This window comes from Mya arenaria, chromosome 5, assembly GCF_026914265.1.
Source record: "Mya arenaria isolate MELC-2E11 chromosome 5, ASM2691426v1".
Lineage (NCBI taxonomy): Eukaryota > Metazoa > Mollusca > Bivalvia > Myida > Myidae > Mya > Mya arenaria.
Genome location: NC_069126.1, coordinates 32932173 through 32944261, shown reverse-complemented (window position 1 = coordinate 32944261; position 12089 = coordinate 32932173). Strand labels below are relative to the sequence as shown.

Here is a 12089-nt window from a genome sequence, read left to right as displayed (position 1 = left end):
AAATGGAACTTGAGACGTTGTTCTAGCCTTCGTTAAGTGCAACAACCAAACCTTGGCCTTAACTCAAAAACCATCCAAGATATTTAAATGGAACTTGGGACGTTGTTCTAGCCTTCGTTAAGTGCAACAACTTTAACCTTGGCCATATCTCAAAAACCATCCAAGATATTTAAATGGAACTTGAGATGTTGTTCTAGCCTTCGTTAAGTGCAACAACTTTAACCTTGGCCTTAACTCAAAAACCATCCAAGATATTTAAATGGAACTTGAGACGTTGTTCTAGCCTTCGTTAAGTGCAACAACCAAACCTTGGCCTTAACTCAAAGACCATCCAAGGTATTTAAATGGAACTTGAGAAGTTGTTCTAGCCTTCGTTAAGTGCAACAACTTTAACCTTGGCCATATCTCAAAAACCATCCAAGATATTTAAATGGAACTTGAGACGTTGTTCTAGCCTTCGTTAAGTGCAACAACCAAACCTTGGCCTTAACTCAAAGACCATCCAAGGTATTTAAATGGAGCTTGAGAAGTTGTTCTAGCCTTCGTTAAGTGCAACAACCAAACCTTGGCCTTAACTCAAAAACCATCCAAGGTAATTAAATGGAACTTGAGACGTTGTTCTAGCCTTCGTTAAGTGCAACAACTTTAACCTTGGCCATATCTCAAAAACCATCCAAGATATTTAAATGGAACTTGAGACGTTGTTCTAGCCTTCGTTAAGTGCAACAACCAAACCTTGGCCTTAACTCAAAAACCATCCAAGATATTTAAATGGAACTTGAGACGTTGTTCTAGCCTTCGTTAAGTGCAACAACCAAACCTTGGCCTTAACTCAAAAACCATCCAAGATATTTAAATGGAACTTGAGAAGTTGTTCTAGCCTTCGTTAAGTGCAACAACCAAACCTTGGCCTTAACTCAAAAACCATCCAAGGTATTTAAATGGAACTTGAGAAGTTGTTCTAGCCTTCGTTAAGTGCAACAACTTTAACCTTGGCCATATCTCAAAAACCATCCAAGATATTTAAATGGAACTTGAGACGTTGTTCTAGCCTTCGTTAAGTGCAACAACCAAACCTTGGCCTTAACTCAAAAACCATCCAAGGTATTTAAATGGAACTTGAGAAGTTGTTCTAGCCTTCGTTAAGTGCAACAACCAAACCTTGGCCTTAACTCAAAAACCATCCAAGATATTTAAATGGAACTTGAGACGTTGTTCTAGCCTTCGTTAAGTGCAACAACCAAACCTTGGCCTTAACTCAAAGACCATCCAAGGTATTTAAATGGAACTTGAGAAGTTGTTCTAGCCTTCGTTAAGTGCAACAACCAAACCTTGGCCTTAACTCAAAGACCATCCAAGGTATTTAAATGGAACTTGAGAAGTTGTTCTAGCCTTCGTTAAGTGCAACAACCAAACCTTGGCCTTAACTCAAAAACCATCCAAGATATTTAAATGGAACTTGAGACGTTGTTCTAGCCTTCGTTAAGTGCAACAACTTTAACCTTGGCCTTAACTCAAAAACCATCCAAGATATTTAAATGGAGCTTGAGACGTTGTTCTAGCCTTCGTTAAGTGCAACAACCAAACCTTGGCCTTAACTCAAAGACCATCCAAGATATTTAAATGGAACTTGAGAAGTTGTTCTAGCCTTCGTTAAGTGCAACAACCAAACCTTGGCCTTAACTCAAAGACCATCCAAGATATTTAAATGGAACTTGAGACATTGTTCTAGCCTTCGTTAAGTGCAACAACCAAACCTTGGCCTTAACTCCAAAACCATCCAAGATATTTAAATGGAACTTGAGAAGTTGTTCTAGCCTTCGTTAAGTGCAACAACCAAACCTTGGCCTTAACTCAAAGACCATCCAAGGTATTTAAATGGAACTTGAGAAGTTGTTCTAGCCTTCGTTAAGTGCAACAACCAAACCTTGGCCTTAACTCAAAGACCATCCAAGATATTTAAATGGAACTTGAGACGTTGTTCTAGCCTTCGTTAAGTGCAACAACCAAACCTTGGCCTTAACTCAAAGACCATCCAAGATATTTAAATGGAACTTGAGAAGTTGTTCTAGCCTTCGTTAAGTGCAACAACCAAACCTTGGCCTTAACTCAAAGACCATCCAAGATATTTAAATGGAACTTGAGACGTTGTTCTAGCCTTCGTTAAGTGCAACAACCAAACCTTGGCCTTAACTAATCAAGATATTTTTGGGAAAATGAACACTTTTTACAAGGGGATACAGCCTTTTAAAGGCAGTAAATTGCACCAAAGAAAATCACTGCCCGTAACTCTGGCTTGAATAATATTGAGTTATGACCCTCTTTTACTTAAAGATACCAGACAAGTGTTGGCGTGCACTCTGCGGCATTCTTGCTCAGCTGGGCTTTTGATTGAGCATGCGAACGTTTTAGTTTTTAATACAAATATCCAAACCTTGCCTGCTTGCATGATCACTCTTATTTGCAATAAAGGGTAAATAGCAAAAACTCTCTTTTTGCATCTTTGATGTAGAATTTACACAATGTGTTTAGCCATTCATTAATTGCAGTTATTAGTTGAGTATGTTTTATAGAATGTATTAAGCTTTACACATGCTACCAGTATAAGAACTTTTAATTGTCTCATCGACTTTGTTACATAAAGAACAATGGAGCATGCAGTCTATCAAAGAAAGGCCTCTTGATTTATTATATATAACCATGTTGTCACACTATGGTACTAGTAGGTATTTACTTCTAATTTATTTTATATATTTCCATATTGATGCAATGCAAGTCAAAGTGAAGCACAGCCCTGATTATATTTTTACCACAATCATACTATAACTAATGTTTTCAGAGTGAAACATCAGTTGCTCGGAGAGTAAGTTTGGTGTTGCTATATTCCATGTACTGATATGTACAGCCATGCAGTAAAGTCTTATCATGGATTCTAGTAGAGTTTGTAGTAATTGATTTAATGATTTTGAGTTTATGAAAGGAAAAAATCTTGTTCCTTTTTATGTCCTACTATGTACATTCTGGAATTTCTTTAAGAATATTAAATAACAGTTTTTAATAGTTTTAATAAGACTGTTTAAAAACATCTAAATTGTCTCAGTTTAGGACAAAATTGTCCTGGGCAATAAATCGTCCCACCAAATTTTGTGTTGACAAGACGAAATCCCCCAACCCATCCATGCATTTAAATTATCTTTTATATTATTTTTAAGCATTTTTTTTTTAAAATGTTAAATAAATATGATACAATACATATGGAATATTATACAATTAATAGGGGGAATTATCTTCAAATATGACCAAAAATGTTGGGGGGGGGGAACCACCCATATTAAAATCAATGGGGGGAGGGAGGGGGGATTTTGTCTGTCACTTAATGATCCAATTTGTTTTGAACTTTGATTAACATGAATTTTCACTTCCATTGTCTGTGAAATGATGCAGTGATTAAATAATTCCAATCACTTTATTATTGCTAATTATGAATTAATTAATTGCCATTGTGTTGCTATCAGTGTGTTGTTGCTGTTTCGTTTTCCTATTTTGGTAATAGATTTAAGTAAACGTGTAGAAAAAATTCCGTGATATGGCTTTGGGTTTGAATATGCAAGAATAACAATAATTGTACCATGTATATGTAATAATTGTATATTCAATTATTAGTCAGTTAATCTCACTAACGGTGCATTAATGTTTCAGTATCAGCTCAAAATCTTTAATTGCCAGTTTTTGCCCTGTTATATAATGAATGTCCTTCATAATATTGTCCTTCATATGAACGATTAATATTTTTGGTTAAGTATTACTGGTACAAATAATTCATCATTACCATTTTTATTGTACAATGTAGATACGAAAAGTGAACATACAATATGTACATTGATAAGACAACTGCGGCCCCTGATTTAAGGCTGGCCCCAATTTTAAGTTATCATTTTTTTAAATTTATTTCAGTGTTAGAATAAGTAGATTTAGCTCCAATGTTGTGAATAAAACTTGCTTTATATAATTTGTTTGTATTATAATGGGCATCATGATGATAGGACGACAGACATATATATTCACTGATATCATTGTTAAAAAATAACTAGAGTCACTTGATTCTGATCTTATACTGTGAATAGGGTAGAATGATGGTGTAAAGATTAAGTATGTACATATACTGGTATGTGCATTACAACCCACTAAATAGTCTTTTTATGGTATATGGCATAATAAGTAATGGTTAAAGGTTGTTTGTATGTATTTACAAAAATAAATGGTTTGATGCAAACTTCTTTTAGTGGTCTACATTATATTGTGCAAACTACCTTCTCAAACTGCCCACTTAACCTAATTTACAAAATATTATTTTGATCACTAACCAAATTTAGAAACTGTATGGATTCCCCTTTTAGTTCACTTGTACTTATTTTTTCAAATAAGCCAAGTCATTAGAGCCAAATATATCATGCACTGTATTACATTAGTTGGGTTACATGTATTACATGAATCAATTTATAAATTGTGCCCTGACAGTATACTTAATGATCTGTTCTCAGTTTTAACAAGGAACTGTAAATTTAAAGAACCGTAATTATTCCATTAATCGCCCGGGCATTATTAGAATCATACTCGAGTTCAAAGTATGGACGTTAATTAAAGACAATTGCTTTTATCAGAGATGAAATTTGGTCATCATTATAATATTTGGATGTAAAGACATAAAAAGTGAAGTAAGATCGTATATAAAGCAGGAAATTACGAAACTAATGGGGGGGTGAACTTTTAGAGGATGTTTTTGCACGATTTTGTCCAAAAAATGGTCGTTTTCAGGCCGAAAACTGGGGGGGGGGGGGATTATTAGAGGATGGGCGATTAACAGAGTATTTATGGTATTCCTATAGTCAATGTTGTTCCCATGGAATAAATATGTGATGCATTAACTTAAACCGGTACTTGCTGTTCAATAGTCAACATCAAAAAGTATTACTACAAAGAATGAACTCAATACCGTTTGTGTCTACTGTATATTGATGTTTTTATTTGATGAATTGCTGATTTGCATTATGGAGTGAAAAACAAAGTGTTTTCTGATAAAATGGTATGATTGATAGTTGCGTAAATTAAACATTTATGAAATATTGATAGTGTTGCCTGACTTCCTGTCATAGTACTAATACAATGGAGTCCACAGGGACAAGAATTAATAAACAAACATATTTATAGTATAATCCCACGGCACTTGCATAGATTATTTTGCAGCTTGTGATTATTACAGAAATGCTTTTACGTGCAGAATAACTCACACAGATCATAACTTGAAACAAGTTATTGTTAGTTTTAAGGAAAATCTTGAATCATATCTTTGGTGATTAATGCGTTAAAAAAGCCTTTGATCAAAAAGTGTCATTTTAAGCATAAATGCATGGTAATCTGTCTAAGAGTATGGCTTTTAAAAAGAAAAATAACTTCATGAATACCTGAAATAAAAAAAAATAAAAAAATGAAACTTTGTTCCCTCATTAACAACGACAATAAACATGTAACCCTGGCCTAATACATCTCTTTATTGATTACTCTGGAATTATTGCAATCATTAGAATGAATATGTAGGATGTATCTGTATAATAATGATATCGTTGTTTCACAATCAAATATGTTACATCTGCCATTCCAGAACACCGTGGGTATACTAGCGCTGCTGGATGAGCACTGTTTGATGCCCGGCAACATCACTGACATGACGTTCCTCGAGAAACTGAACCTGTCGTGCAAGGACCATCCACATTACGAGAGCCGGAAACTACGTAAAAACCAGAATGACAGAACGCTGCCGCATGACGCGTTCAGACTCAAACACTATGCTGGAAGTGTAAGAATTATATCCACATTGCCTCTAATATTCCTTTTACTGAATCAGTTAATGTTAAAGGGTGAGTTTCTTAAGCTATTAAATCATAACATGTATGACCTCTGTACCTAAGCAACAGCCTAGATTTAAAAAGTGTTGTTTTTTTTATAGTAGAATACCAGTAAGTTAAAGGTACTCGCTTATGTTTTGGCACCAAAATGAGTTTTCTGGTAATGCATCTGAAAACATTACTATTATAATAATCGTTCTTTTTGATTCCGAAATTTCCGATTTTTTTTTTTTTAAAGCATTAAAAACTGATTGTAATTGGAAGCAAACCACCCATGTACACCAGTACAGTAAAAAAAAACAAAAACTGACAGCATATCCACTCGCCCACAAGGACTCATCGTAAATAAAAGCTTGTTTTCACCTTTATTGAATAACGGTAATGTCAATCAACCAATTACGTTACAGTCTTTTGCTAAATTGTCTTACTAACGCTTTTACATAAATGTTGACTTTTAAGACAGTATTTGAGCATTTATTAACATTTGTTGAAGGGTTCCAGCATTGTTAACTTTAACAAAGTTTCTGAACATTCGCCAATAAACCATTGATATATGCCTGTAGCCCCGAGATTATGGATGGATGGTTTTCTTGTCAAGATTATGGACTTATTGTTTTGTAAATGCCCTTCTCCATAAACATGTGCTATTATGTGTATAGTGTGTGTATTTATTGTATGATGTATGAATTTATGTCCGAACACATTTATATATGTGTATATCCTGTGTATTTGTCAGGTGACGTATAAGGTCGATGGTTTTCTGGACAAGAACAATGACCTCCTGTACCGTGACCTCTCACAGGCCATGTTCAACTGTAAACACGCCCTGCTCCGCAAACTTTTCCCCGAAGGTATAAATTGTTTTTATGTCTTTATCCTTTTTTTTTGTTAAATCTAAGAGTTGTAGGATTTAGTAAGTAGACTTGCCTTGAGAACAGGCTAATGCTAGAATTGCAAATGGTCTCATTTGGGTTGAAAATTCAATGAAAATCTTGGGCAAATCAGGATTCCTTCAATAGATGTGGTAGTGACATCCACTGACAGTTTAGAGGGATGCTTTTCATTTCCATGGCCAATTTATAAGGAGATTAATTCTTGATATAGGATTGTAGTTGAGTAGACATGACATATAACATATATGAGCTGATCAGAATAGGCTAGTTAATATTTTGGTTATGGTTCTGTTATGAAACTATTGTTTTCTTTCAGTGATAACTCTAAATAATGCATTGCATGACTTAAATTCTTAATCATCATACCTCTGCCAGGCCGGTATTCATAAACATTTCAGGTCATTTCCCATCTGACTTTTAACAGCAATGTGTATGTTTTTGGGGATGGTAATCAAAATGTTCATCGTGATACTTCATTAAACCTATTACAGTTAAGTGCATATTAACCATAGTGAATGTAAAGGTCAAAAGTTTATTTACATTTTTGACAACTGCCTGAATGACAGTGCCTTATATAGGAGCTCCATCCCACGGATGAATAAACTACACATGGGAATATTTTCTTTGTGAAAAAATATTACACATTCAATTAAATGATTTTGAGCTAGAAAAAAATAGTATAAAATAGAAAGCATTGGCTTGAAAAACATGAAGTTTACAAGTGAAATGTATTCATAGGATAACTGGGACATTTCTTACTATGAAAGCTCTGTAACAGATATATTTCTTACCCTTTTAGAAATTAAGTTAAGGCCCCCCCCCCCCCCCAGCCTTTCGGATACTTACTTGGTACATTTTGGTAGTTCTACCTGGTTTTCATACAATATGCCTCTCCAGGCAACATTTCAAAGTACTGTGACATCTTGCCATCCGTTCCCTGCAGTTCTTGCTGAACTTTGATGAAACATTTAAGAGTGTATTTTATAGACAGTCAATGAAAAACATAATTCAGTCTCGTTCATGTAATTACATGATATGATGATCTTAATTTCTGAAAATGAATGAAGTTAAGAAATGACTTAAGATGTTTTATGGATACTGGCCCATAATCTTTTGTAACATGTCTTTTTTTTAGGAATGTTTTAAGCTTAACCTTACATTTAACTGCATGCTTATATGGTATGTTATTTGAAACATTATCAGAGGAAATCGAGGATTTTACAGGAGTTTTCAAAAATTGATTAAAAATGAGCAATGGCGAAGTTTTTATCAATTTTAGTAAATGAGTTTGATATAACTTTTGTATTGAATGGAAATAAATATGATATTCTATAAGTATGATAAATTCTAATTCATTAATTTACAGCACTAAATACATGACATGTCACTATCTAGTTCTTACATTTCTATTTATTTATGATGTTACTTCAAAAGTTAATTCGTTTGTTATGTATAAAATATATAATGATATTTCATGCTGGTGACATCATTTCTGATATTTTCTGATATAAGTGTTGTCAGTTGTTTTTTGAAAGAGATGCATTGTTTCTGCTTTAACCTTTAAAACCTTGTCTGAAAATTTATACACATACTGTCAGAAATTATATGAACATAAATAGCAAGGCTCATAACTCTGCAGTGCGTTCAGTAAGGTGAGCGTTTACAAAACGCTCGCAAACGTTTCGTTTTGTATCCCTGTTGCAACGCAGCACATAAAGTGCAAGTGGAGAACCAAACAGCAAACATTCGCCGCAAACATCTTTACTGGACGCACTGCTGATTTTAATGATGGATGAGTTATGCCCCTTCTGTGTATGAAAAAAGAGCACAACAGCTTTTGCTCCCCATTCACAGTGTGCAGATATACAACAGCATGTTTCCCTAATGGTATTACTCAATCTCAATAACTGCATATAGAAACAGAAGCAGATATTGGGTTCTTGCACTAAGATGACGCTGCAACTACGAAAAGAAGTGATGTCCTTGTCACTCACAAGTTCAGTTGGACCATCAGACGTCACGTTACTTTAATTGGAGCTTATCAAGATTATCTAATTACTTTTATTATACTTTTGACTTTTAATGTATTTTTGCATGTATTTCCTATTAAAGGGTGTGCAGCATCTACCATCAAGGGTGGTAATCTAGTCCAAGCATTAAGTATGTTGAAGAGTTACCAAACTTTACCCAATTGTTGGAAGTGCACATGTATATTTCTGTTTGTTTTGATGCACAGCTAGTATATACTCCAGTTTGAATACAGTGTTTTAAATAACAACATAGTATATACTCATATTATGATAAAACACTTTTTATTAATGTTCACAAAGTTCTTTTATTAGACGTGAAGCTAGAAATGGTAAATAAGTAGTAGATAAAAGCTATGTCTTATTGAAAACAAAAATAATATTATGTTGTCCTATGGAAATGATACAATCTGAAACCTACTTAACCTTTTGTTTGCTTTTCTGTTGGTCACAAGAGCACAGACTCGTGAACACTTTCCTTGCTTGCTTATCTCTCGTGAGCGAGAAAAAAAGTCGAGGTATTGTCATATCCTTGGTGTTGTCATCGGAGTTGTTGTGAAATATTTTCAACCTTGACTCTTACTCCAAAACTGTTCCAAGTACTCAAATGGTACTAGATACACATGTTGCCAAAGACAATACATGTATGTGTAGCTTGACTCATAATTGTTAAAAGAGTGAGAGATGTCTAGTGGAATGTCCGCCTCTCACCCCAGAGGGTGTGGGTTCGATCCCCATCCGGGGTACCTTCTCACCACCTCCAGTACTGGTTTTTACCCTGGAAACAGACCCGAGAGTGATTCTATATGCTGGCAGCTTTCGTAACAATCGAGCTAAAAGAAATTAGTTTAAACTCGTAATAGTTGAGTTACATGTATGCTTCTTTTTTATTGAAAACAAAAAAACAGACGAGTATGTGCGTCAACTCCACAGCGCTTGTTTTCCTTTGGCTATTGTCCCTATTATTGTATAGGTGAAATATATATTGTGTCTTGCTTCATTTGCAGCTTATCACTTTTGTCTACCTTCATTTTTGCCACAGCTGGTCTTTGATTCTTGTTATCTAAAGTGATGGACATTTACTAAAGGGTTTATTATTCAGATCAAACAGTATATTCACATAGCAATTTATCAAACAAAGAATAGCTTCCTTTTAACATCATTTTGAGCATTTTTAGTCTTCAAATCAATACTTGCTTTGCTTAGTAAGTCAAAGTATTACTCGTCTGACAAGACCAGTTTTCATGCATTTCTAATATTTTGCATACCCAAGTAATTAGACTTCTGTTTTAATTTTCTTTAAGTTTTATAAACTAACAAAATGAAGGCTCCCTATTGAAGACCATCTTTGAAAATCATCATCAGAGCTGGGGGGTTTTAATTCTTAATGCTTCAAATACAAATAAGAATCTTAATTTTAACATCAAGCTTTGTTTCTTTTATTGGGATCATTTTGATTACCACATTAACAAATGAACATATATTTATGAGGTGATAAAGAGTTTGCAGTTTTAAATGTACTGACAGTTTCTTAGCAACCCAATTTCTTGTTTGATAATTTGAACCTTTTTTCGGCAGGAAATCCAGCCCAGAAGTCCTTGAAAAGACCACCAACAGCTGGCTCACAGTTCAAGGTTGGTTGCTAAAAAATATATTTTGTAATAGGATACTTAGCTAAGAACACTGTTTAAGTTTAGATTGTGTTATGTTCTCCTTTAAAACCATTGAGATTTTAACAAGGGTCATATCTTATATTAGCATTATAAGCTATTTTAGCATGCTACTCTTCAGATTTTTTTGTGAAATACGGGCCCGATTTATCAAAACTAGCCAGAATAGAGCCTATGAAAATTACTTATTCGGATTTTATGAACTATTTGCAAAACAACAAGAGATTCTATACTGAATATTTAGCTTATTAGAATTATTTCAATACCAAAAAAGTTCAAAAAATAAATGTTGTAAAGTCAACTTCAATAAATGTGTGAAAAATGTATAAAATGTACTCTTTCTGCATTTCTTGTCAGCTTTTATTTGCAAAATAGATTTAAAATTGTGTCAACTTATTCAGTCTGCTGTATAATAATTAAAGAACATGTACTTTTATGTAAATATTTGGTTTTGTTTGCAGGTGTCTGTTCAAGCCCTGATGAAGAACTTGCTGACCAAATGCCCAAACTATATCCGGTGTATTAAGGTAAACTGTTGATAATTAATACCCTTACTACATCAGGTGTATTAAAGTTACTTGTTAAGATGCAAGTTTTATTATAAGCACATATTTCGAAGATATTTTGATGATGACATGATTTTTTAACAAGAAATCCTTCCAATATTTATGTTAACCATCTGAAATCTTTTTTTCAGCCGAATGATGAAAAGCAGAGTGGGCAGCTGGATATGGATATTGTTAGACACCAGGTCCGCTATCTCGGGTAAGTTAAACCCTACTGTTTAAAATCTAATTGAACAGATTTTAGTTTAAAACCAGTCATTCTGCTATTATGTGCATAATTATGTCTCCCTTCCACTTTTTGTGCTCTTTATGGAGTTGGGTGAAATGTTCATCTTATGAAGACAATGTGCATAACCCCCAATTCATATTGACCAATCCCAAGGTAACAGTTCAAAGTTGAATGTTAACGCCGTAGATTTTGGGTCTGCTCTGTAAAAACTTGGGATAATTTTAACCACATTTACACAACATGCAAAATTGGCACTCAAGGGGCGCCTGTAGGATGTCTTGGTCATAGTTCAATGTCAAAAGTTTAGTCATAGATTCCAAGCTTTTTCTCTGAAGCCCCTTGAAAGATTTGTTTTAGACTTGTAGACTTTTATTCCTAAGTCTGACTTTGCTGACTACTGTGGGAATATGACTTCTGAGAGAAAAGCATTATTTAGTAAACCATGAATTAAAATAATTGTGAAAACTTGTCTGTCCATAACACTGTCATGACAGCCCATTTTTCATTCAAGCCTTAATGTTTTTCATAAATGTATGTCTAGTGTTCACCTCATCAACACAACACTCTCAATCAACTCAATATCTACCAATGCCAATGGCCATTTAACAGAAGCATGGGGGAGACAACTTTTTATGTTTTCTAAAACAGCCTTTTAGTTTAAGAATTAAATTTATTCCTTGTATACAAGGATTGCATAATAGTTAACTAGTTCTTTAAACACAACTTCATTAATCTTCACCTTTTTCGAGTGTGTCATAAAGCACATGATTATTGTGTTTGGCAGATACATTGAGATTACTT

General features: G+C 34.0%; 1 protein-coding gene across 7 annotated transcripts in view; it reads left to right on the top strand.

Annotated features, from left to right (window-relative positions):
• LOC128233703 (unconventional myosin-Ia-like) overlaps positions 1 to 12089 on the top strand; it is a 52729-nt gene that overhangs the window by 30185 nt on the left and 10455 nt on the right. For 4 of the 7 annotated variants that reach the window (XM_052947513.1, XM_052947510.1, XM_052947511.1 and 1 more), the window contains exons 17-23: positions 2840 to 2863; positions 5660 to 5854; positions 6640 to 6754; positions 8909 to 8956; positions 10402 to 10457; positions 10955 to 11020; positions 11191 to 11258. In XM_052947513.1, the coding sequence (XP_052803473.1) occupies positions 2840 to 2863; positions 5660 to 5854; positions 6640 to 6754; positions 8909 to 8956; positions 10402 to 10457; positions 10955 to 11020; positions 11191 to 11258 (572 nt within the window). The remainder of the gene's footprint in view (positions 1 to 2839; positions 2864 to 5659; positions 5855 to 6639; positions 6755 to 8908; positions 8957 to 10401; positions 10458 to 10954; positions 11021 to 11190; positions 11259 to 12089) is intronic. The other 3 variants (XM_052947514.1, XM_052947515.1, XM_052947516.1) reach the window with 3 other exon arrangements.